This window comes from Brassica napus, chromosome A7, assembly GCF_020379485.1.
Source record: "Brassica napus cultivar Da-Ae chromosome A7, Da-Ae, whole genome shotgun sequence".
Lineage (NCBI taxonomy): Eukaryota > Viridiplantae > Streptophyta > Magnoliopsida > Brassicales > Brassicaceae > Brassica > Brassica napus.
Genome location: NC_063440.1, coordinates 14023540 through 14048044, shown reverse-complemented (window position 1 = coordinate 14048044; position 24505 = coordinate 14023540). Strand labels below are relative to the sequence as shown.

At 37.0% G+C, this 24505-nt stretch overlaps 5 protein-coding genes across 7 annotated transcripts; 3 read left to right on the top strand and 2 right to left on the bottom strand.

Moving 5' to 3' along the window:
- The first annotated feature begins 4486 nt into the window (after nucleotides 1-4486).
- Nucleotides 4487-7886, top strand: LOC106358351 (LOB domain-containing protein 36-like). 2 transcript variants are annotated; one of them, XM_048736829.1, is made up of 4 exons: nucleotides 4487-5187; nucleotides 5365-5419; nucleotides 5706-6808; nucleotides 7391-7886. In XM_048736829.1, the coding sequence occupies exon 3, from the start codon at nucleotides 5726-5728 to the stop codon at nucleotides 6743-6745; it is 1020 nt and encodes a 339-aa protein (XP_048592786.1). In that variant the 5' UTR covers nucleotides 4487-5187; nucleotides 5365-5419; nucleotides 5706-5725; the 3' UTR covers nucleotides 6746-6808; nucleotides 7391-7886. The 2 variants fall into 2 exon arrangements, with proteins under 2 accessions (XP_048592786.1, XP_048592787.1); XM_048736830.1 differs by lacking the exon at nucleotides 5365-5419 and having other exon boundaries at nucleotides 4821-5187.
- A 1985-nt stretch (nucleotides 7887-9871) lies between these two features.
- LOC106358353 (serine/threonine-protein kinase SRK2I) lies at nucleotides 9872-12194 on the top strand. 2 transcript variants are annotated; one of them, XM_013798119.3, is made up of 8 exons: nucleotides 9872-10394; nucleotides 10595-10669; nucleotides 10762-10863; nucleotides 10947-11000; nucleotides 11089-11181; nucleotides 11249-11341; nucleotides 11427-11630; nucleotides 11705-12194. In XM_013798119.3, exons 1-8 carry the CDS (start codon nucleotides 10218-10220, stop codon nucleotides 11993-11995), a joined length of 1089 nt encoding a protein of 362 aa, XP_013653573.1. In that variant the 5' UTR covers nucleotides 9872-10217; the 3' UTR covers nucleotides 11996-12194. The 2 variants fall into 2 exon arrangements, with proteins under 2 accessions (XP_013653573.1, XP_013653572.1); XM_013798118.3 differs by having other exon boundaries at nucleotides 9959-10394; nucleotides 11089-11217.
- A 265-nt stretch (nucleotides 12195-12459) lies between these two features.
- Nucleotides 12460-15927, bottom strand: LOC106358354 (probable disease resistance protein At5g66900). The gene is made up of 6 exons (XM_013798121.3): nucleotides 15192-15927; nucleotides 14886-15099; nucleotides 14400-14803; nucleotides 13955-14319; nucleotides 13660-13859; nucleotides 12460-13439 (listed from the first exon to the last, which is right to left on the bottom strand). Exons 1-6 carry the CDS (start codon nucleotides 15531-15533, stop codon nucleotides 12592-12594), a joined length of 2373 nt encoding a protein of 790 aa, XP_013653575.1. The 5' UTR covers nucleotides 15534-15927; the 3' UTR covers nucleotides 12460-12591.
- A 1235-nt stretch (nucleotides 15928-17162) lies between these two features.
- On the bottom strand, nucleotides 17163-20839 carry LOC106358355 (probable disease resistance protein At5g66900). The gene is made up of 5 exons (XM_013798122.3): nucleotides 19979-20839; nucleotides 19478-19884; nucleotides 18660-19027; nucleotides 18341-18558; nucleotides 17163-18236 (listed from the first exon to the last, which is right to left on the bottom strand). Exons 1-5 carry the CDS (start codon nucleotides 20589-20591, stop codon nucleotides 17401-17403), a joined length of 2442 nt encoding a protein of 813 aa, XP_013653576.1. The 5' UTR covers nucleotides 20592-20839; the 3' UTR covers nucleotides 17163-17400.
- Nucleotides 20840-21494: 655 nt separating this feature from the next.
- LOC106355309 lies at nucleotides 21495-22859 on the top strand. Its single transcript, XM_013795283.1, has one exon. The coding sequence runs from the start codon at nucleotides 21495-21497 to the stop codon at nucleotides 22857-22859; it is 1365 nt and encodes a 454-aa protein (XP_013650737.1).
- The last annotated feature ends 1646 nt before the right edge of the window (nucleotides 22860-24505 follow it).

Below are 24505 nucleotides of genomic sequence, written 5' to 3'. Positions count from 1 at the left end.
CATGCAGCATTTTATTATTGCGATCGATGTTTGTTTATGTAGCTAGTAGCTACCAAACTCAAACACACAAGTCACATTTATATGATTAATTAAATATCACGAATAATTTTTGGTCGTGCTTTGTATTTCTCTTAATAACAACATTCCTTTCATTGTCTTATTCTGATTTTTCAAGCCGTATCAGTATGCAGTTGCGCACACGCTAAACCTATTTAGCTCATTTGCCAAAACACAACCGTCAGGTCTTGTATAATTATTTAGTTTAAGTTATTTTCTTGCCAACCAGTATTATTTTAGAGAAACTCACTAATCATTTTTAATTTATTTTCACAAAAATAATTGTCAAAAAGAAAAATGACCAAATTTTTTTTTATTAAAAGGTAAAAATATATTTGTACTCTAGGATTAACTAATATAGACTTAGGGTTTAGAGTTAGGATGGGATTTTGAAGATAAAGTTTAAAAAATTTCAAAATTAAAAATAAAAAATTTCAAAATAAAAAAAAAAACTATTTTGATCATTTTCTTCATTGAGAGCTATTTTGTAACAAAAACTTAAAAAAGTATTTGAAAGAATTATCTATTATATTACTTTGACTCTATTTTTATCCTCGTTTTGCTCCTGGTAGATGTTTTTCATATCAAACTAAACTATCTTTTACCAAATTTAACTGGTTATAGAAAAATAATATTTAGGCTTTAAGAGCCTATAATAGTATAAAATTCGATTATATGTTCTTGTCAAATAAAAGTCTATTGTAAATTAGAACTAACCAACAAAAAGGTGGTGTAGGGTGGTTGAACCGCATGTTTTTCATTTCATTATCAGTTAAGAAAAGCATGTATAGTATATAAAATGTGAGAGTTTCGTAACTATACTATTAAAAAAGAAATATTATATATATTTATACAAAGTTATTGCACTTTTTTATTAGATTACTAATTTTTTGGTTTTATTTTTAAACTAACAATATATTATCGTATATTTCTCTAACAATATTTACCTTAATCAGTAAAAAATATATATCAACATTAATAAAATATATTTTTTCTAATATTTACTCCTACAATATCGGTATCTAACAAACTAAATTATATAGTTTTAAACATATTAATTTTTTCAATATAATACTAGCTTTGTATCATAAATATATAACAATTTCAAAATACGTATTCATATTAAAAAAAATTATATTCAAAAAAATCTGCATTTACGAACCAAGGGTCAAAATTTAGTGAAAGACATGTTAGATATATTTTTTCTTTTTATGAACCACATTTGGATTGCATGTTCAACCATCCGAAATAATAGAGTTCAAATATGATCCATGAAAGAGCTCACATGTTTTAGAAAAAAATCGCATAGACGTAGATGCATTAATGCATGTTTGAGTGATGTCGTATTCCATAAAATCTACCAGGACACCCGGACTATAGAAAATTTGTTGAGTTTGTTGATTAACGTATATGCAAATATTTTATTTTATTACGATCCTCATTACACTTGTATTATAACCTCTATTACATTCGTTATATTTCGTATTAACTATGTCTCGAAGAGCGGGACTTGTGGTCCAGTGGTAGTGGACATACATTAGATGCAATCACATTCGAGATTCGATTATACTGCTGCGGAAACTAAGTCACATTGTTCTACTCATCCTGGTTGCGGATACGTCCGTATGAAAATTCAGGAGAACACATGTCGTGGGTTGCATCGTCCACCCGGAAGTTAAGACCCGAGTTTAATCTTTTTTTTTACAAAGAAAACTATGTCTTGTATAGTTTTTTTTTAAGTTACCAAAGAAAAAATAATGTCTCGTATAGTTTTCTGTCTAATATAATCGTTATGCATCGCCTAGTCTATATTATCACCATTCGTACCTTAACAGTTTTGTGGCCTTTTGAATGATTGCAAGTGGCAACGAGAGAGGGGAGACAATAAGAATATACAAATAAATATGATCTGATAACAATAATGTTTGGCAAATGAGAGACGTTCCGATGCACGTGACAGTGTCTAAGCTGTTCAAATGACAAAGTCAACATGCTGAGAATAACATAACAAACCGGACGAGCATTAACTTTGTATAAATATAGAACAAGACTTCATTTCAATTTTCCAAATTAGTAATTTTTTTTTTGGTAAAATGTTAAAATTATTATACTAATTTTTAAATTTGTGACAAAAATTACATAAAGAACAAGTAACACAATGCAATAATAAAACTAAACAATATATTCTAAACGGAATGAAATACAAACCCAAAGATAGAAGAAAGCCAAATTCGGACCTTATAAAGCGAGACCAGTCGGGTACCACGAGCTACCGAAAGAAAGACGCCCTCAAACCTTGAAACAACAGCTCCTGTAACTTCCAACCACTATGTCGAAACCAAACATGGAAGAAGAATTTGAACACGAAACAAATTCAAAACAACCGACAAATAAACTTCCGACGACACGAGAGAGAACCACCAAGGAACGATACCGTCGTTCGTCGAGTCGTCCAGGAGATTGCCGCCTCCGTAACCGTCCGCAATCGCAAACGCTAGCTGGAACCAGCTTTTGAATTTATGAAGTTTAAATCGGTTTGGAGCGGTTTGAGCGATTATTGCCAAACGCCAACAACCGCTACCAACTGCAAAAGCTGCATTTGTGGGTGGTAGCGGGAAATCCAGTCATACCTAATAAAGATTTATTTTGCGGTTGTTAAAATATCATACTTGTATGCATTTAAAATGGCTAAACCACATACTCTAAAGTAACTAGGGGTCTTCTGATTAAAAAATCGACAACTAAAAATTTAGACTATAGATTGACAAATGAGAAAGCATAATAAACTTATACTAATTTTAGATATGTAACTAAAATCTACATAGTTTTTTCGGCCGTATACTACGGTGTAGAAAATGATCCACGAAAGAAGTTTGAATGACCTAATCACTAATCAACAAACCCAAAAGATGAGACCGTACGTGAGCAATAACTTAACTAAAATAAGTAGTGGACTTTTCTGTTGGCTAGCTAACGTCAGCCAGTGGCCCTCTATTTTGTTCATGTAATAAGCCATCGGATTTGCACGACAGAAACAAGCTTCGTAGTACATAGAGTCTACCTCTTGTTGTCAAAAAAGGTCTACGTCTCGAAAGATCCGATCTCAACCACTATATTTTTTTTTTTGTTTCAGTTTCTTCTTTATGGTGAAGGTTTTTTTTAACATGGAATGTTTTTTATGGTGAATGTTCTTATGATCAATTTTGCTAGTTATAATTAAAAATAAAATCTATAATACATAAGTGGTATTTAAAATAAACGATTGCATGTGTAATTTTTGAAACTCAAGTTCAAATACGTAGAAGCTTTAGTCATAAGAAAAAAACGTAGAAGCACATAGAAAAGTGCCGTTGTACACCAAATTCTAACGTCAATCTCTTCTTCTTCGTATATATTTTTCGTATGCAACTTTTCTACGTTTGTACGTTAGTTTTTCGCCTAGGTTTCACAAAACTCAACATAAAAACGGAAGAAACAAATGAAAACCAATACTGTATTATTATTTGTATATGGGTATTTGTGCACCCTTGAAAGTTCGGGTTTTCCTTTTTTGCTATAATCTTTTTCTTTTGGTTATAATCTTCAGCAATTACAATTTTCGGTCAAGTGGTAGATTCCTTTTTGTCACTATGATTCAAGTGGTAGATTCCTACCAGTCACTATAATATAATAACAACAAAACTTATTTGTTTGAAAACAAAATCTTAACAAATGTAAACAGAAATAAAAAGAATACAAAAATTATATTAATCGATTCTATTTTATTTTGGGTGTATTAAATCTTAAATATTTTGAATAATCTTACTTGTTGTTTTGAAGGAAATATTTAGTGAGAACGATATGTTTGTTTGAACGTATCTAGTTTGTTGCTCAAAAAGAACGTATCTAGTTTTGAATCATCAACAATATTAAATGAATAACAAAATTATTAATTATTATCATTCAGCACAAATGAGGAAGTTTATGGCAGTAAAATTTGACCTAACTAACGTTAGTTGTGTTGATTATTTTGGTTATGGCGCACGTGCGGTAACTCGTAGTGGGCTTGTTTGTAATGTAACTACGGTAATACCCCTACCATGGGTCAATCAATTTTACAATTAGCTAGTAGGAACGAGAATATTAGTATAATCGACTTTAAGTTTAAGTTTTACATTTTCCTCTATTATATACTCCAATATTTCCAATGCAAATTTGTTGTCATTAAAATCATTCAAACTTCGCAGCTGTGAAAGCTTAGATACATTTATTTTAGGGTATTTTCCTTAGTAAAAGTGCATTCAATGAATTAAGTTGGACAAACAAAAAAAAAATGAAATAATCAGTGACGAAAGAGCCAACCATGTGCAACACTAGACTTGTGTTGAACATAACGAAGCACTTTATTTCCATCTCCAGTTGGCATGTGACCTTTGACTATTTACTAAAAAAGTTTTAAGTGCATCTTAAAAAATTTCCTATAATTATTGCTTATATATTTGAGTAGTTAAATAATTCAATAATTGGACGTTGGAGTGCATTGTGTGTGTAAAGATAGTGAGAAAATAAAAGAAAATGGTTGTATTCGTGGGGCTGACTTTTTCAGTAACTGTTTGAGATTTCGTATCAGTTTGAGATTAGAGAGGAAAAGGACTTATCTAGAGACCGAGACAGCAGTTCAAGGGTAATTTAGACAAAAACAAATGAAATAGTACATGGACAGCACTGTAATTACGTACGCGGTTGCTTAATAGTATTAAAACCTCATATAATAATTATGAGATCGGACGGCTGTAAACCTCCCTCTCTAATCTCAACGGTTATAGTTTCTGGCGTGTATATAAATGATCGTCTCCGTCATTAGAAAAGGCTCTTTTCTTTTTCCCAATTTCCTATTCCTCTTCTTTCTTGAGCGTTATTCTCTTCTCCACGGTTTATAAATCTTGGGCCTTAGGGCGGAATAAATCTGAGACCAGATCAATAATCAGGTTCTCTCAGAAACCCTAGAACCCCATCAGTAACTTCTTGCTCACTCAACCTATTTGTGATCATGGAATCATGAGATGAAGAGAGTGCGATATGAAGCTAGCTAAAAATATATCAGAGTGAAAAAGGTTTTGAAAAGGAGAAAGATTTGTATATTTAATTGAGGTAAGACTGATTTTCTTTTTTCGTTTGATGATTTGCTTGTTTGATTGACATAGATTGATATTGATAGATTTTTCTTTTCTTTATTATCATTTATGATGATTTATGTTTTGTTTTATTTTGAAATCTGTTTGATCTTCTCTCTTATACTACCCTTACATTTTTTTTTTAATAACACAGATCTGTAATCGAATAAACATTTGAAAGTCATACGGTCGCCATCATCTCTACTCTGGTTTGTAACCATTTCTAGTTTTATCATATTGTTAGAGAGCACTAGTATAATACACCATTAGTTTTTTTTTTTGAAATATTCAGATTTTATTGTTGTTTCACTATTGTATTTCTTGTACGGAACATTTTTGTATGCACTACTCACGATACCCCTTTTCTCGATGTTATCTCTAATGACTGTGACATGAAGCTTCCTCGATGCATTTACTTTCACGATCCCTATTTTCTTATATTAAAAAAAGAAACTGTTTATTTAATCAAACAAACTGAATATTTTTTTCTTCCAGACTTTTCCAGAGAAACAAAAATGGCGTCTTCAAGCTCTCCATGCGCAGCTTGTAAGTTCCTAAGGAGAAAATGCACACAAGAGTGTGTATTCGCTCCATATTTCCCTCCAGATAACCCTCAAAAATTCTCTTATGTTCACAAAGTCTTCGGTGCAAGTAATGTCGCTAAGCTTCTCAACGAGATTGCCGCTAACCAAAGAGAAGACGCGGTTAACTCTCTTTTCTACGAAGCCGAAGCTCGACTCCGCGACCCTGTGTATGGTTGCGTAGGTTTAATCTCGATCCTTCAACATCGGCATAAACAGCTTCAACAAGATCTTGAAAACGCCAAGAAAGAACTCGCTGCTTACGTTGGTCCTCAAGCTATGCTTCCTATTCTCCAAACGCAGCATCATCCTCAACCGCATTTCATGTCTCTACCGCCGCAGCCGCAGCGACCGTCTTCCTACTCTTCTTCAGCGTCTGTGCTGACTCAGCAGCAGCAACTGCATCATAACTTGTTTCCAATGATGGCTATTCCAACTGGACAACTGTACCATCAGCAACAGCAAAATATTTTTGAGGCTCAGCAACTAGCTGCGGTTAATGCGGTTGCGAGAGAGCAGCAGCAGCAGCAGAATGAATTGTTTAGAGCGTTTGGAGCAGGAGGAGGAAGTAACACTAGTCCAAATCATCATCATCAAAACCAACCTCAAGTTGAGGTTTTGAGGTTTGATAATGGTTTTGACTTTGTACCGACCGGTTCAGTTACAGTAACCGGATTTAATCAATTAAGCTCCAGCGGTACAACGGTAACCGGAATGTCACCGTCTTTGGCTCTTGGTGGTAACTTTGTTGATAGTCCTCCCACGAATGATAGTTATCATACGGATCAGCAATTACATCATCATCATCAGCAAAAGCAGCAACATCATGAGGCTCAGTTGTTCATACCTACACAATCTTCCCAACCGCTACCACTTCAAACGCAGGAGACTCAGACGCAGTCAAATTCAGAGAGCGAGGAGGGTAGAAGGAGTATCATTGATTCATCTCGTTAGTTGAAAAAAAAAAGAAAAAATGTTACCGCCTTTGACCTTCTCGCTTGCTCGAATTTTCCTCAGGTACGTAATAACAAAAAAAAAAGTTAGAATTTTAATTTCCCCACTAATAATATTAGGGTTTCGATTTTTTTCTGCATTTTGATTATGCTTTATGGTATAGCACAGTTACAATGGTACAGAGGAGGTTTTCCTTTATATAACATTTAAAGATAAAGCCTTGTCAGCTCTTCTTGTTAGTCTAGCCATATAGCCCATATTATTATAAAACTTCCTTTTTGTTGGATTCTCTGAACAATAATGCATTAAAACTAACCTAGTTGTTAAATTCATGGTGGGTCACATCACTTCACCGATTCTTGGTCTACACTAGTGTGATGATATGGTAGTTATTTACGACGTGTATCAGCTTGCTTCTACCTAATAGGGATAATTTGTGTACGTTAAGAGTCTAAGATTTGCTTACACCTTTCTGTCTGGAGATCTTTAAGTGTTTTCTCCTTAGATACACTTTATTCATCCATATATTAGCTTCAATCACATCGATCAACTTCTTTATATTAATTATTATTATCGTTTCTTGAATTTTGTAGTCTTGGATCCATAGCTTTTTATTTATACTTATTTCCTCGACTTTTCTTGCAGTTGGAAACTCTGACTTTGCTCAATGCATTACGGACATGATCGAGTTCTTTCTAAATTTGTCGCACGTCCAACAGCGAAAAGACACCCACGATGTAAAAGTCAGCGGTATTTGGTTGATTTTGAGTTTTGGTGAAGAGTATTATAACCCAGAGGCTCGTATGAAATTGAACAAATGCTCTATACTCCATCTATCCCTCTGGTTTTTCATTACGGAAACATATATTAATTTACATTTTTCTTGTATTTCCTATTTTTATTTTTTTTATTTGTTTTGGCTTTAAATGAAAATGAGAAATATTAGTGTTTTTGGATGCAATTATATTTGTAAATGAGATGCTAAGAGCAGGGCACTTCTCCTAGTGGTTTATCACAACCTAATTTTATAATATCATGGAACAAGCTATCTTTGTTTTTCATATACAGTAAAAACTCTATGAATTAATAATGTTGGGACTATAAAATTTTATTAATTTATAAAGTTATTGATTTACATAAATGTTTTTTTTAGATTTTTTTCTTATTTTTGAATTTTTTTTCTAAAATACGAAATAGTTGATTTTATTTGGCGTATACTTTTATGTTTCATAGAATTCAAATGTGGTTTTCCATATAGTTTTACTAAATATTATCAAAATATATCGAAATTTTAAGAGAGTTAGAAATAATTTCATTGTGAATATAAAACCAGTAATATTATGTTTAGTTTCTACTTATATAAAATGTATATATAGATAAATTATTAATTTATGATTTTAATGATACTATATATTTACATAGAATATTCTAAAAAATATTATTTTATTATTTTATTGATTTTGTGCTATTTTAAAAATCAGCTCAATTCGAAACTGAAAAAAATTATTAATTTATAATATTTATTAATTTATCAATTATTAATTTATAGAGTTTTTACAATATGTTTATTTCTGAAATTTGGAAACTCCTTTAGCTTGGTTAGATGGTTTAATAGCTTACCTTTTTTCCTTTTCACAAGTGATGTCTTGGAGATTTTTCACGATATTGTAAACATGTTATATACGCATAATAATTTTGAGTATTGTTATATTAACTTTATAAGGTATACAAAAGTAAATGAAGAAAAATTGTTAAACATTATGATATTGACTACAAAAATTCTACATCAGTTTTTACTAGAGGAATGTGTTAATATATATATATATATAGAATTTGTTAAATACATTTAATGTACTTATAAAAAACGCACATATATAATAATCATCAAGTAGATGAAGCTAAAGAAGTAGTTAAGTGTGAATGCTTGGCAATTAAGATTGTGTTGGGTCATTTATTAACACTCTTTGACCACCCATCAGTTTAGTCTTGGCTCTCTCTTTCATAGCCGTTTCCTCTATATATTACTGAATCAACAGCAGATGGATTACACGTACAACACCATCTAAATACATAGTCAAACCAATCTAAATGACATCAACTAGGTTACATGTAGATGTATGTATGTGGGTGAGCTGTAGATATTTTATATATGATGGTTCATTAGAAACATGGATACCTAAATGTGCATGTGCATATAATAGTATACAAATCACACCAGTAGGATGCTTGGTATAGCAATAAAGAGAAGGTGATGAAATTGATGAGCATCGGTCATTAAATTAAGCACTGACCCATTAATTGCGCACTTACCCATAAACCCATACACTCCTTTTTACTTAAAATGTTTATCTATACCTCTCTCTCTCTCTCTCTCTAGTGTAACTTTTGTACTCTTAAAAATTAAATGGCTCGTGTCGCTAATGTCGATTCCTAACTAGGTCAAACAATAACTAATTTAATACGACCGTCCATAGTGAATTATAATTTAAGATCGTCACTGGACCGAGAAAATCATGAAGCCAAAGTTATGACTAGTAGTCTTAATACATCCAATCAAATCATGCATTGTAAAACTAGGCTGGTCTTTTTAATACATTAAAAGGCCCAATTACATTTTCTATAACAAGTAGAGGCCCATCATCAGTCCATTATTATTTCTTGAGGTCAATAAATGAAGAAGAAATCAACGAAGTTGCCACGTATCTGTCATCCTCACCAATCTGGTAGCGCGAACGATCTGCTCCTCTTTGCCTCACACCGTCTTTGGAGCTCCGTTCCGTTCATATCATAACGCCGTGAGCTAACGGCGTAATGGTAGAGAATATTCTTTCAGCACATGGCCGCTGCTAGCTTCTGTCCCGTTTCCTTGTGAACTAAGTTTTTCTTATTTTCCCCCAAACTATTTAAAAAAATATATCTTTGTCGCCAAATCGAAAAAAATATCTACCTTTCTTTTATATTTTAAATGATCTGTTTTTATTAGAAGTAGCTACATACAGTAATTCTTTTGTCTGGTTGATACTACAAATTTTCGTTTAATAGAAAAATAAAATCTAAATGGATAAATACAGAGAATTTAAAGAGAGAAAGAAAAAGAATTGTTGTTTTTAGCCGACAAGGACGAGTGATGTCGCACTTTTTTTCCTTTATCAATTTCACTTGTTGATTGATGTTGCTTCTCATCAATGATCAAAACGCGGCGGCTATTGTCGTATCAACGAACAGAACGTCGTCGTTTCGAGACTATCCTTATCTCTTGGGACGACCAATAATTGCCTTTTATTTCTAATTTTTTAATTTCTTCCTCTCTGCTCTCATACGCTTTTCCTTCCTCTTGGAGATATTTTTTTTCCTTCATTTCGCGAGTCTTCCTTCCTCTTGCTAGATTCCAGATTCTATTCGTGGGAAGATTCGAAATTTGAATCGAGGTTTTTAGGCCCTCTGATGTGATTGGAGGAAGACAGACAGAGAGATGGATCGAGCAGCAGCGGTGGGCACAGGACCGATGGATATGCCGATTATGCACGACAGTGATCGTTACGACTTCGTTAAAGATATTGGGTCTGGTAACTTCGGAGTAGCTCGTCTCATGAGAGATAAAGTCACAAAGGAGCTCGTTGCTGTTAAGTACATCGAGCGCGGAGACAAGGTTCTTTATTCTTTAAAAAAAGCTCAAATTTTTATTTTTTATATTTGGAAAGTTGATGTTTTTTCTTAGTTCATTGATCAGCTTACACTTTCCAGATTTAGGGTACTGATAAATCATTCCCTTTTTTATGGTTTGTTGATGATGATTATGCTTTAAAGAGCTGAGCTTTAACTAAATGGTGATGGATTACGAGTTTTCAGATAGATGAGAATGTTCAGAGGGAAATAATAAACCACAGGTCACTCAGGCATCCTAATATTGTCAGATTTAGAGAGGTAAAACTTTCATCTTTGAAAATTTATAAGCCCCCCTAAAGTGTGGTTTTAGTAGACTCTTTTAAGACACGGTTTCTTGTGACTGAGGGTAGGTCATTTTAACACCGACTCATTTGGCTATTATAATGGAATATGCTTCTGGTGGTGAGCTTTATGAGCGCATTTGCAATGCTGGACGGTTTAGCGAGGATGAGGTTCTCTTTAGCTTGATTCTTTAATTCATCTCTAAGGCGCCTCTGTTTCTAATTTTTTTTAAAATTAATTTATTCTTGTACAGGCTCGATTCTTCTTTCAGCAGCTTATATCTGGAGTCAGCTATTGTCATGCCATGGTATGCAGAGATATAATGTTCTTGGAAACTCAAGTTCACATGTTTTTTATTTTTTATTTACTCTGTTTATTCATGTTTTTTAATGAAGCAAATTTGCCATCGCGACCTGAAGCTGGAGAACACATTGTTGGATGGAAGTCCTGCACCTCGCTTAAAAATTTGTGATTTTGGTTACTCAAAGGTATATGATGAATGTTGTGATTTTGGTTACTCAAAGGTTTTTGCTTATGCATTTGCTTTTTTGACAGTCTTCTGTTCTTCACTCGCAACCAAAGTCAACTGTTGGCACTCCTGCTTACATTGCACCAGAGGTACTACTTCGTCAGGAATATGATGGCAAGGTAATATAGCTTCTTCCTCTGTAATAATCTGCTTTTTTTTTACTCAGCATGGATGAATAATTAATAGAGATGGTTACGATACCAGATTGCAGATGTATGGTCGTGTGGTGTAACCTTATACGTCATGTTGGTTGGAGCTTATCCATTCGAAGATCCAGATGAGCCTAGAGACTATCGTAAGACTATACAGAGAATCCTTAGCGTTAAATACGCGATCCCTGAAGACGTAAGGATCTCACCTGAATGCTGTCATCTCATTTCAAGAATCTTCGTTGCTGATCCCGCTACTGTAAGTCGTCATTTCCTTTTATACTCTTAACCATCAGAAAGAAAATTGACAATGTTTGTTTGTTGTTGTGACAGTGGATTAGCATACCGGAGATCAAGAACCATGCTTGGTTCTTGAAGAACCTTCCAGCTGATTTGATAGAGGAGAGCAACACGGGGAGCCAGTTTCAGGAACCTGAGCAACCGATGCAGAGCCTTGACACGATCATGCAAATCATCTCTGAAGCCACGATTCCCGCTGTGAGGAACCGCTGCCTAGACGATTTCATGACGGACAATCTTGATCTTGATGATGACATGGATGACTTTGATTCCGAGTCTGAGATCGATATTGACAGTAGCGGAGAGATAGTTTATGCTCTGTGATAGAAAAAAGATTGTTCTTTTTTGTCTTATGACCAAAAGCACATTTCTCCTTATGTCGTTTCTTCAAAGACCAGTGTGTCTGATCCTCTGGTTTTCGTTATTTTTTTATTCGGCTCATTGTCTGTTTTTTCTTCTTACATACATATATGCAATGTAAAATATCATTATCTATATATAAATATATATATTTTCCAATCTTCTTACAAACTTGCAAGATATCACACAAGCCCAAACATACTATTTGTTTTTTTTGCACTAGTGACCTGTCAACTAACTATTTTATGAGCCTCTAAATTATTTGGTGGCCAACGGACATCGAAATACTGTTTTACCATATTGTAGTTATCCCTCAAGTGTCACTAGTGCAAAATCTGTTAGTTAACTCAAACATGTGAAGCCAGTTGAGGTCGTCCACTGTTTCCTCTTCTGCCATTGTAGCTGTTTAAATTATTGAAACTAAGGTGTTGTCTAAAGTAGCCGGAAACTCAAAATCAAGTATGTAATGTAGACAGTTTTATCAACGAAAGCAGAAGCATGATGATACATTTGGATGATGAGACGAATAAACAACATTACAAGAGACATACACGCAAAAGCTAGTGACAATGTCGAAGCAAGTTCAGGTTGTGCTCTGTTTCCTCCACTTGAACATCCAAGTTCCTCATTTTTAGCTTCAACAATTTCCACAGGACCACCGCAGTTTCTTCATCGCATTTCACCTCGAGATTCTCTAGATTCCTCACTGAATCCGGCAGTTCACATTTCCAACACTTGTTCATAGAGATCTTCTTCAGCTTCTCCAGTCTCCCAATCTCTAGAGGCAACTTTCTCAATCCTAAGCAATCAGAAAGATCCAGAAACTGCAGGTTGTTGAGTCTCGCAGTTGTTTCGGGTAGCTCAGAGAGACTAATACAAGAAGACAACCTCAGCACTTCCAACTTACTCAAGTTGCCTATAGCTTTAGGAAGCATAGAGAGCTTATTACAGTTTGTGATGCTAAGTTTCTCCAACGAAACAGCTTCAGAGATCCAGTTAGGTAACTTCTCGAGATCATAGCAGTAGTCTAGATCCATTTCTTGTAAACTTGATAGAGCTTTAGAGACATCTATTTCATTTTTGTCATGAGAAACCTCGCCGAAACAACACATGAACAAAGACAGCTTCTTCAGACTGACAAGCTGCAACTGGAGAATGTCCAGAAAAGTGATTGAAACTTTATCCAGTCTGATCCGTTTCAGTTTCTTTAACGAGCTGAGACACGACAAGTTGGTCAATATTGCAGGACCAGGACCGTGATTTATGATAATCACAACTTTGAGTTTCTGCATTGTATCAATGAAGCGTGGCAATGCGTAGTTTGATGAAGAGATGTTAAGAAGTAAAGCCTCGACATTAGGGAACTGAAATGAATCCATTTCCTCCCAACTCGACGAGAACAAATCATCTGTAACAAAGCAAACAAAAGAGAAGCAGCATAGTTGAGTTAAAGGAGGAAAGTCATTACTATTAGAGACACAGTCTCCCATATATCGGCAGTTGAAGGATTAAGATAGATGAACCAATCCACTTATAACCAATTGGTTTTATGTTTAATTCCCATGTAACTTATAAACTACTTATATAAAGAGCGGATAATGGACATAATCTCTGTGAAAAAAAATGACCTGCAGAGACAGAGAGGAAGCGGGTAGACTCCCTTTTACTCAAAGACAAGTCAGGATAGTCATCTCCTTGTATCACCAAACTGAGTCTTTTTCGTTCCAGGACTGCTTCTGATTTGCTTTCATGGATGGCAAGCTCCCTCAAGATATCATGTTGAGTGACTAGGAGCTCATTGTAGAAACAATCCTCGTGATCATTTCTCCTGGTAAAGCAAATAAACAAGTTTCATCAGAAAAAAATGGTAGATGGCAAGAAGAGGTGGAAAAGAGACAATGTTGAGGCATAATTACAGCATACCCGAGAGGAATAAGTCTAAGCAGGTTCTGGGAAGCAAGGTCATGCAAGTATTTCATGTACTCGAAACTACTATCAGGAGTACCTTTACCATATAGTTCCACCCATATGTCAATTATAACGGAAGCACGTATCTTTTGGTCCTCAAGAAATGAGCCCATGTCCATGAAACAGTCTTTAAGATGGGGTTCCAGGGCAGTGAAGCTGGGCTCCAGACATTCTAGCACACTAGGACGAGGATTACGAAGAATTGTTTTCCCTTCAGACCAGCTTCCCACTTGGCCTTTCCAATAATAGAGAGGTTTTCCTTTAAGTGGGACGCCAACTACTTCAATTACGAGTGGGAGTCCACTGCAACGTTTCAATATCTGAAAAAGACAACCGAAGCTTAAAACTTGAAGGGTAAAGAATCTAAAATCAGAAGTTTGTTAAGAGATGAAAGTGATACCTTTTGGAGAAGTTCTTCATACTCAGCTTGAGGCGCGTTATAAGGCCGCGGTGCAACGTGAAGGAGAAGGGCTTTAGCATCTTTTTCATTCAAAGGTTGTAAAGGGTAAGTGTAATCAAAACTCGGTAAGTCAGACCGAGAGGTCACCAAAATCTTATAACCTGGTAACTTGAACCGAAAATACTTAAGAAAATCATCAGCTCCAAGCCACACATCATCCAACACCAACAATACAGGACCGTCTTCTGTGAGTTCCTCAATCAGATCTATCAAGGCATTAGCTGCTTGAGGATCGTTCTCAAATGTAACTGCTTCGTAACCATTGTGCTGGAGTAAATTTTGCACTATCTTCCTAAAGTTAGGAGTACCTGACACTAGGCTATAGAAGATATGGTTGAACTTATCTGCCAAATGGAAGCAAACGCTATAGATGATGAGAAATATAAAATTCCAGGTGTAGAGATGGAGACTCAGACTAGTATGTACCTTTGATTTTTTGGTTGTGGCAAAGATGAGTAACGAGGGTGGTCTTTCCGCATCCAGGGAAAGCAGACACCAGAAGACGGTCCAGGGAATCATCAAGGACCTTCATTTTAAGCTTCATCAATGGCCAATCCAGTCCAACATGAACCTTATCATCAATCTTGGGAACTGAAGAAAGCTTCGTGTAAACGCGCGGCGAACATCCATAAGATCGATCCTGTTACAGATGGTTCGGATACAGATATTAATGGCTTCAAGCGTAAGAGAGTGCTTCCCTTGGTTCCTAAGCAGAATTAGCGGTAGTTGAACCTGACAGAAGTCGAGCATCTTCTTGTTGATTTTATAAACTCTTCTTGTATAATAATGTTTTAAGTGTATCTCCCACTTCTTGACGCTTTTACACTCCTCAACCACCACACGAGCTTTGTCGATAGTATCCTTCAGCGTCTTTAGTTCCTCTACTTCCTCCACACCTTGCGTCTGTTCGATCTCTCTGACTATCGGAACCAATTCCTCCATAGTCGATGCGAGATCCTTAGACACAGATTTGAAAGCTAACACCAGCTTCGCCTCTGTAATCACTACTTTCAGGATCTCAGAGGCAACAGCTCCCACACCAGCATCTACCACCAATTCAGTTGCCTTGTTCATCACTCTCAGTCTCAGATCTTGTCTGCTAGATTCTGAATATCGCTGCAAGTATCTTATCTTACCTGTTTTAACTCCACAAGCTTAATTTGAAACCAATCATGTTCTCGTTGACTTTTCCTGCCTCCGGCTGCTTGCCGCACATTTACCTGTATATACTCCCTTTCGTTGGCCACTAAATACGTACGTACGGCTAGTAAATTAAAAAATTTCATATATACACCATTTGGATGGAACATGAGAGACTTATCACATTACATAATTCACCACTGTTGGAACCGGGTTTCACCCCGCTCTAGATCCTGTCCAATATCTCAGCTCAGACGCAATGGACCCTGGAAGCCCAAGAAGAAATAATAGGGCTCTAGAAATTAAATGCTTATTCCGAGCCGGAGGAAACTCAGACACCAAGCTCGGTCAGTCAAGGCAAAAAAGATAAAAACATCAAATACCATCATAAAGACACTTGATCACGCCATAGATCACGTTATTGTCATGATTCATCTCCAAAAAAACTAGGCCTGGGCATTATATCCGTAACCCGATATTCGAACCGAAAAACCCGATCTGTATCCGGTCCGAAATGTAAAAAATATCCGAATGGATCTTGTAAGGTGGTACAAAACATATCCGAATCCGAAGTGCTATTCACCGAGCCTGAAAAGATAACCTGAAAAACCGAAAAAACTGAAAAGATATCCGAAGAAACTGATCCGAATGTCCAAAATAATATACAAATATAATTATATGAAACATATATATATACTTCAAATATTCAATTTCATATTTATTTTGATATGTTATCTAACAATAAGTATTTAAAATATAAATAACTACTTTAAATACTTAATTATATATAAATAAATATATATCTTATGTTTTACTTTTAAATTTTAGATTTTATTTCGGGTATATCCGAACCGATCCAATATAACCCGAATCCGAATGATATATGATTACTTTATGGATTCTATGATGTGATACAAAACCGACCCAAAATCCAAAAACGCCGACCCAAACGCCAACGGGTATCCGAACATTCCGGCCTAAAAAAACCTATAAAAAGAAAGAGAAAGCCAAGAGCGGGGAGATTGAACCTTTTCTATATCTAAATATAGTTTCAATACATTCATACTCTTTTGTGTTTAGACATTTCTTGTATTCATCGGCTATCCCTGACTCTAACTTCCTCTTTTTGATTACTTTCTCGACACGCCTTTGTAAACTGTAAATCCTGTTTCTGAGTGGATTTTAGGATCTAACAACCACAACTCCAGTTTTTTTTTTTTTTGTTCAAATGAAAATGGTTCTTTCTTTCACAAGTCTACTACCTAAAAAGGGCTTCTTTAATTCAACTTCCCGCGCAGTAACCTAGAAACTGAAAGCGTTTGTGCGCGTGGCAATTCCAGCTGTGAGAAACCGTTGCCTAGACGATTTCATGACAGACAATCTTGATCTTGATGATGACATGGACGACTTTGATTCCGAGTCTGAAATTGACATTGCCGGTAGCGGAGAGATAGTTTATGCTCTGTAATAAAAAGCGTTTTTTTTTTTTGAACATGCAATGTAAAATATCATATATCTACCATAAACATATTTTCCAATCTTCTTACCAACTTGCAAGCATCATACACACAATACAAAATCACATTACAACACCTGAAACAAGTGGAGGTCATGCCCTGTTTTCTCTTCTGCCACTTTAGCAGTTGAAAATATTGAAACTAAACTGTAGTGTCAAAGTAGATCTACGTTGATGAAAACTCAAAATCAAATATGAATAAAAACAGAAGCATTTGGATGATGAGACGAATAAAAACTACATTACAACACACGCAAAAGTTAGTGAAAATATTCTTTCAGTAACTTACAACAGTCGAAGCAAGTTCAGGTTGTGCTCTCTTTCCTCCACTTGAACTTTCAAATTTATCATTTTTTGCTCTAAACCTTTCCACAAGACCACCGCAGTTTCTTCATCGCATTTCACCTCCAGATTCTCTAGATTCTTCACTGAATCCGGCAGTTCACATTTCCAACACTTGTTCATGGAGATCTTCTTCAGCTTCTTCAGTCTCCCAATCTCTACAGGCAACTTTCTCAATCCTAAGCAATCAGAAATATCCAGAAACTGCAAGTTGCTGAGTCTAACAATAGTTTCAGGCAGCTCGGTGAGATTAATACAAGAAGACAACCTCAGCAATTCCAACTTACTCAAGTTGCCTATAGCTTCAGGAAGTGTAGAGAGTTTATGACAGTTTGTGATGCTAAGTGACTGCAATGAAACAGCTTCAGAGATCCAGTTAGGCAACTTCTCGAGATCATAACAATAGTCTATGTCAATCTCTTGTAAGCTCGATAGAGCTTTGGAGACGTCTATTTCATTTTTGTCATTAGAAACCTCACCAAAGCTACACATAACAAAAAACATCTTCTTCAGACTGACGAGCTGCAACTGGAGAATGTCCAGAAAAGTGATTGCAACTTTCTCCAGTCTGATCCTTTTCAGTTTCGGTAAGGAGCTGAGACACGACAAGTTGGTCAATGTGGCAGGACCAGGACCGTGATTTATGATAATCACAACCTTGAGTTTCTTCATTGTAGCAATGAAGCTAGGTAATGCATAGTTTGATGAAGAGATATTAAGAACTAAAGCCTCAACATTGGGGCAGTCCATCTCAAACCATGGAGATGAGAATTCATTATCTGTAACAAAAATAATTTGAAGACCAGCCATATAGTTAAGGATACTAATCATATATCTAGAAATATCAGTTTCCTGTATAGTGACCCCACAGAGAGTTAGTTACCTGTAAAGATAGACAGCAGAGAGGCATTAACAACAACAGGGTGTATTGAATTCAAACACCAGTCTGGAAATCTATTATCTCTTATCTCCAGAGTCAGTCTTTTCCTCTTCAGCTCCAGTATTGCTTCTGATTTGTTTTGATTGATAGCCAACTCCCTGAGGATATCATGTTGAGTGACTAAGAAGTCATTGTAGAAACCGTCTTCGTGCTCCTTTTTCCTATTTTAAAAGCGAATACATATATACATAGTAAGCTCCTCAGGTAAAAAGTTTTGAGAAGTTTCAGGTTGAGATAGAAACAGAAATATTAAAGAAGTTACCCGAGAGGAACAAGATCAAGAAGATTATGGGAGGCAAGGTCTTCAAGGTATTTCACAGATACGATGATTTTATCTTTCTCCGTCTTACCGTTACCACCATATAACTCGGCCCATATGTCTGTTATCATCCAGGCACGGATTACTTGGTCCTCAAGAAACAAACCCATGTCCAAGAAACACTGTTTGAGATTGGAGTCTAGAGCATCGAAACTAGGCTTCAGACGTTCTATCACTTCACGACTATTAAGAACCGAGCCTCCTCCAGACCATTCTATGACTTGGCCTTGCCATTGATTTAGAGATTGTTTTCTAAGCGAACCGCCTATTACTTTGATCAAGAGTGGGAATCCCGCGCATCGTTCCAATATCTGCAATCCCCACCACCACACGTCAAAAAAGAGAAGAAGAAAGTATCGTATCCTACAACTAGGCCTAGACAAAAGAAAATCCTGAAGCTAAAAGTAAACGAACCCGACCGAAACCATCAAATAAGTTTTTACATTTCAATATCCGAAATAATTGAATTAAATCGGAATCAACCCAAATATCTAAAGGTATCCGATATTAAAAAATATGAATTATATATACACATAACATAACCAAATATATATATTAAAAATATTTGAAAGTATTTGGAAAAAAAATATTTGAATCTACCGAACCAAAAATAGATCAAATAGTAAATATATCCTCTAGCATTCTAAGCGAACTATCCAGTATCCGAAATACTTAACCGAATCAATATCCGAAATGCCACATTATACCCACAACATTCACAAAATGTTAGATCACCAATGGAAAGGCTCAATAGAGAATACCTTCTGGAAAAGACGTTCATACTCGGCATCAGATGCGTGATCAGGACGCGATGCATATTGAATGAGAAGGGTCTTGGCATGTTCCTTTTTCAAAGGTTCCAATTTAAAAGTGTCACCGAAATCAAGCGAGTTAAACCGAGAAGTCAGCAAGATCTTGAGATTGGGTATGTCAGTGGGAAAATTCTCAAGAAAAGACGGCGCTCCAGCCGACCAAACATCATCCAACACCAACAATATCTGATCATTCCCATCAAGTTCCTCTAGCAGTGTTTTTAAGACATTAGCTGCTTGGGTATCGTTATCAAATGTGGGTGCTTGGTGACCGTTGTGCTCGAGTAAACGCTGTACTATCTTCCTAAAGTTAGGAGTACTTGACACAACGCTGTAGAAAATATGTTGGAACTTCCCTGCCAAATGGAAGCAAACACTAAAGATGATGAGAGAAACAACAAGTATATATATAATACAATTCCAGGTGTACAAATTTAAAAGGAGTTGTACTTTTGATATCTTGGTCGTGACAAAGGTGCCTAACTAGCGTGGTCTTGCCGCACCCGGCAGGAGCGGACACCACAAGTCTGACCACGGCAGCATCAAGTAGCTTCTTCTTGAGCATCATCAACGGCAAAGCAAATCCAACTGGAGCCGTTTTAAGCTCTGGAACGGAACAAAGCTGCCTAAAAGCGGGCGCAGGAGCACTCAATTGGTCGAGCTTCTTAAAGACGGTTTGGAAATTGTTGTTATTGGCCTCCATAGACTGCAACTGGTTCTTTGACTGAATAAGCTGTATAACAATCTGACAATAATTAAGCATATCCTTATTGACTTGCTCGATTTCTCTTGTGGCCAAAGATCTCTTCAAGAACGGGACGTCTTGACATTTACGAACCACAATCTTCGCTTTCTCGATCCTTTCCATCAGCCCCTTTAGTTCCCCAGCATCAAGGTTCTGCTGGTTTTGCAAACAATTGATCGTTTCGGTTAACGGGACCAATTCCTCCATGGTCGATATGAGTTCCTTGGACAAGGGTTTGAAATTTTTGAACTTCTTTGCCTCTGCAATCAACTGTTTCAGACCCTCAGCGACCACAGCTCCCCCAATCATCTCGCTCATCCTTGCTCTCTTTTTTTTTTTTTCTTTTTTCACTTCGAGAATAAGAAAGAACTTTCAGATTGTTGAGAAGTGATTCCTTGAGTAAAACCTGCAAATGACAGAATAAAAGTCAACGAAAAGAAGAAGAAAAACAAGACAAGCAGAAGAAGAAGCAAGGTGATAAGCGAAAGAAGAAGAAGAAGTTTCAAGTCAACACTAAGTCAAAGCTGAAGATGAACGTCGTTTGGAATGTTAGGGTATTAAGTGGTTGTATGAAGTGGTTAAGGAGTTGTTAGAATGGTTAAGCTGTGGAGTGTAAGATTGGCCCTGAGAGGCTGAGACTAGCGATATGGATTAGGTGTAAGTGAGCAAGGAAGCATGATTAGAGTTGGTAAGAAATTTACTATAAAAACAAAGTGTAATAGTTTGTAAGATGCATGCAAGAATGAATGAAAAAAACAGTTTGATAAAACAAAGTCTTGCATAAACAATTAACAGAGAAAAACAGAAAAAATAGCAAGCGATTTGGAAGATTTCTTTTTAGCTCTCCATCGGAAATCCCCTGTTTCCTTTTTTATTCTTCCCTCGTCTGAGTGGACTTTCTCTTCCGGCAATCACTGCCACGGTTTTTACGAGATTACATTATTTGAAACTTTCCTTTGTTAGCGATTTCTCTCATTGGAGTTTTTTCTTTGCTCTGGTTATTTCCTTAAAACAGAGGTCATCATTACTCTGTTTCCTTATCTTCCTTATTCGTATTTTCCCCATTCCCAAGTCTTTCCTTTTCTGATGGATTCACAAAAAATAGTAGCGGAATTTAGTGATATCAATGGAAAATTTGCATCAATCACGTTAGATCTCTTGCCTCAGAATTCCTTGCTCCGCCTCTCCTCCTCCGTATCCAAGCTACACCTCTCTTTGACTATGGCTGACATGCTACACAAAGCAATTCAATCGATGTCATTGGAAGAGGAGGAACCGCTCACACTTCCAGACAGTCCACGATTCAGAGTTTACGACAAGAATGAAACCAGTTTGCTTGGTCGGTTGCTAAATCCAGATTGCCAATCTATGGCGCGGATGATAGAGTACATGCCAACGGCGTGGAGAGTGTACGGCAGGGTTCGTGGGATTGCGTTATCACGTGACCGTTTTCAGTTTGTGTTCCAGCGAGAAGAGGATCTCCAAACGGTGCTGGATGATAGACCTTGGTCATACAATCATTGGGCCATGGTCATTGATCGCTGGACTGCTAATCCTCCTGAGGACTTTCTCCAATCCATGGAGTTATGGATTCGTATTCGTCACATTCCGGTGAACCTTTTCACTACAGATACGATGTATGCACTAGCCAAGGAGATTGGAAAGGTTGAGGTGATTGCATACGATCCTAAGGTGTCGCACACGAAAGACTATATCCGTGCAAAAGTCCTTTTTAATGTTGACAACCCAGCGAAGGCGTCGCGCAAACTTAATGTGTCCAAGGAGGAGACAGTAACTATTGAGTTTGAATATGAGAAGATTCATAAACGTTGTTTCCATTGTCTGCGCCTTACACATGAAAAGATTAGGTGTCCTTTACTGAGAAAGGGTACTTCTATGAACAAGAGTGTAACACAAGTTCCTCGATCTTTGAATGTGGGACCTGTGATAAGAGACACACTTGAGGGGCCTCCGGGTTTTTCTGTTCTATTCCCAGAACTGTCCAAAGAAGATAGGAAAATGGCGTTGCTGTATATTTCTCACTCTGATGAGACAGAAAGAAGAGCGAGGATCTTACGTGTCCAGCAAGGCATTGATGAGAATAAGGCTGAATCTTCGATCCGTTTGACTAAGATTACGAAGGAACTTGATAAAGGGAAGGGACATGTATTCTCATATCAAGAGTTTGCGGATGATAGTTTACACAACTCTGACCCTCTGCGACGTTCTAAGATTAGGCTATCTATCGGTGATAAGGATGAGGGAGACTCAGAGTCTTCTGCTCCAAAGTTCTCGGCATGCTCTGAACCCATTGTTCCTACGGGTTTTCGGCTTGGCCCTTCTTCGGAAGGGCGAGTCTCCGGGACCCAGGGGATGAGCAAAGCATCGAGGAGGCGTCCTTCTTCCTGGAAACGGAAAGTTGTCACCAAAGCCAATGCCCCTTTAACTTCTACAGCTCCGGTGGTCTCACTCAAAGCTGGCAGTTCCAAAAGAAAACCATCTCCTCTTGTTCCATCAGACAACAAAGCATCCAAGGTCTCAGACTCTACGGTGGCTTCCGTATTGAAGCCGCTGCAGCCCCAATGAGTATTATGTCCTGGAACTGTCAAGGTGCTGGTAGCACTGAGACAGGGGATTACCTCCGGGAGTTGAGACGAAAGTTTTTCCCGGATTTTTTATTTTTAATGGAAACTAAGCAACAGTCTGAGTTCATGAAAGGTTTACAGAGAAGTTTGGGGTATGATCAGCTAATTACGGTTGATCCTGTGGGTTTGAGTGGTGGCCTGGCGTTAATGTGGAAAGATAGTTACAAGGTGGTGATATTAGAATGTGACAAGAGACTTATTGATCTTAAAGTCTCGTATGGTTCGATGGTGTTCTTCCTTACTTGTGTCTATGGAGATCCTGTAACGGCAAGAAGAAAAGTAGTTTGGGATCGCCTCGAGAACATTGGGTTACTAAGAGATGAGGCTTGGGTGCTAGCGGGAGATTTTAATGAGCTCATGTCTAATGAGGAGAAAAGTGGAGGAGCTGTAAGGAATGAGTCAAGTTTCTGGGATTTTAGAAACATGGCTCAGAACTGCAAACTCAAAGAGATACGTTTCTCAGGAAACAGCCTTTCTTGGGGTGGTTGGAGAGAGTTGGTGTGGGTTCAGTGTAGACTGGACAGGAGCTTTGGCAACAATGAATGGTTTTCTCTGTTTCCACGAGTTAAGATGGAGTATCTCGACATGTTTGCTTCTGATCATCGGCCCATAAGAATATGCTTTGCTCACGAGGCTTTTGGTTCCCACAGCAGTAGATTCTTCTTTGATAAAAGAATGATGAAGAGGAAAGGGTTTGAGGACATTGTGAAGCAGAGTTGGGGAATACATACTGAGGATACGAGTAATACAATGGCTAGAATTATCCGTTGTAAGCGTGGAATTAAGAGATGGAAGAGGCAAGCCGATCTCAACTCACGAAAGAGGATCAGTCGCCTTAAGATCTTACTAGAGAGAGAAGTCTCTAAAACGTATCCTTCTAACCAAGTTATGAAGCGCCTCAAACAAGATCTAGCTTTAGCCTATCGTGAGGAGGAAATATACTGGAGACAGAAGTGCCGTGAGGAATGGCTTAGAGAAGGAGATCGTAACACTAAATTCTTCCAGAATTGTGTTAAAGGAAAGAGGATCCAAAACAGAATTCTAATGCTTCTGGATGAATGGGGACAAGAGAATTTTTCAGAAGGCTCCAAAGGCAACATCGCTGTGGATTTCTTTCGAGATTTGTTTCGAAGCTCGGATCCTTTTGACCTCGAAACTTTGTTTACGGGGTTCAACAGCAGAGTTACTGATGAAATGAATGCGAACCTTACTGCCCCGGTCCTAGATGAGGAAATACGAGCCGCAGCTTTCTCTGTAAAGGGTAGCAGTGCGCCGGGTGAGGATGGTTTAACAGGTGCCTTTTATCAGAAATATTGGCATATAATTGGTCCTGGTTTAATCAGTGAGATACAGAATTTCTTCAGAACTTCAGTGATGCCAGAGGGATGGAATCATACTCCGATCAGCCTTTTACCAAAGGTCCCCAAACCAACAAAGATGCAAGAGATGAGGCCAATTAGTTTATGCTCGGTGCAGTACAAAGTGATTTCGAAAATCCTTTGTAATCGACTGAAGAGAGTCCTGCCACAGATCATCTCAGAGACTCAAGGGGCCTTTGTCTCAGGGAGATTAATCTCAGATAATATC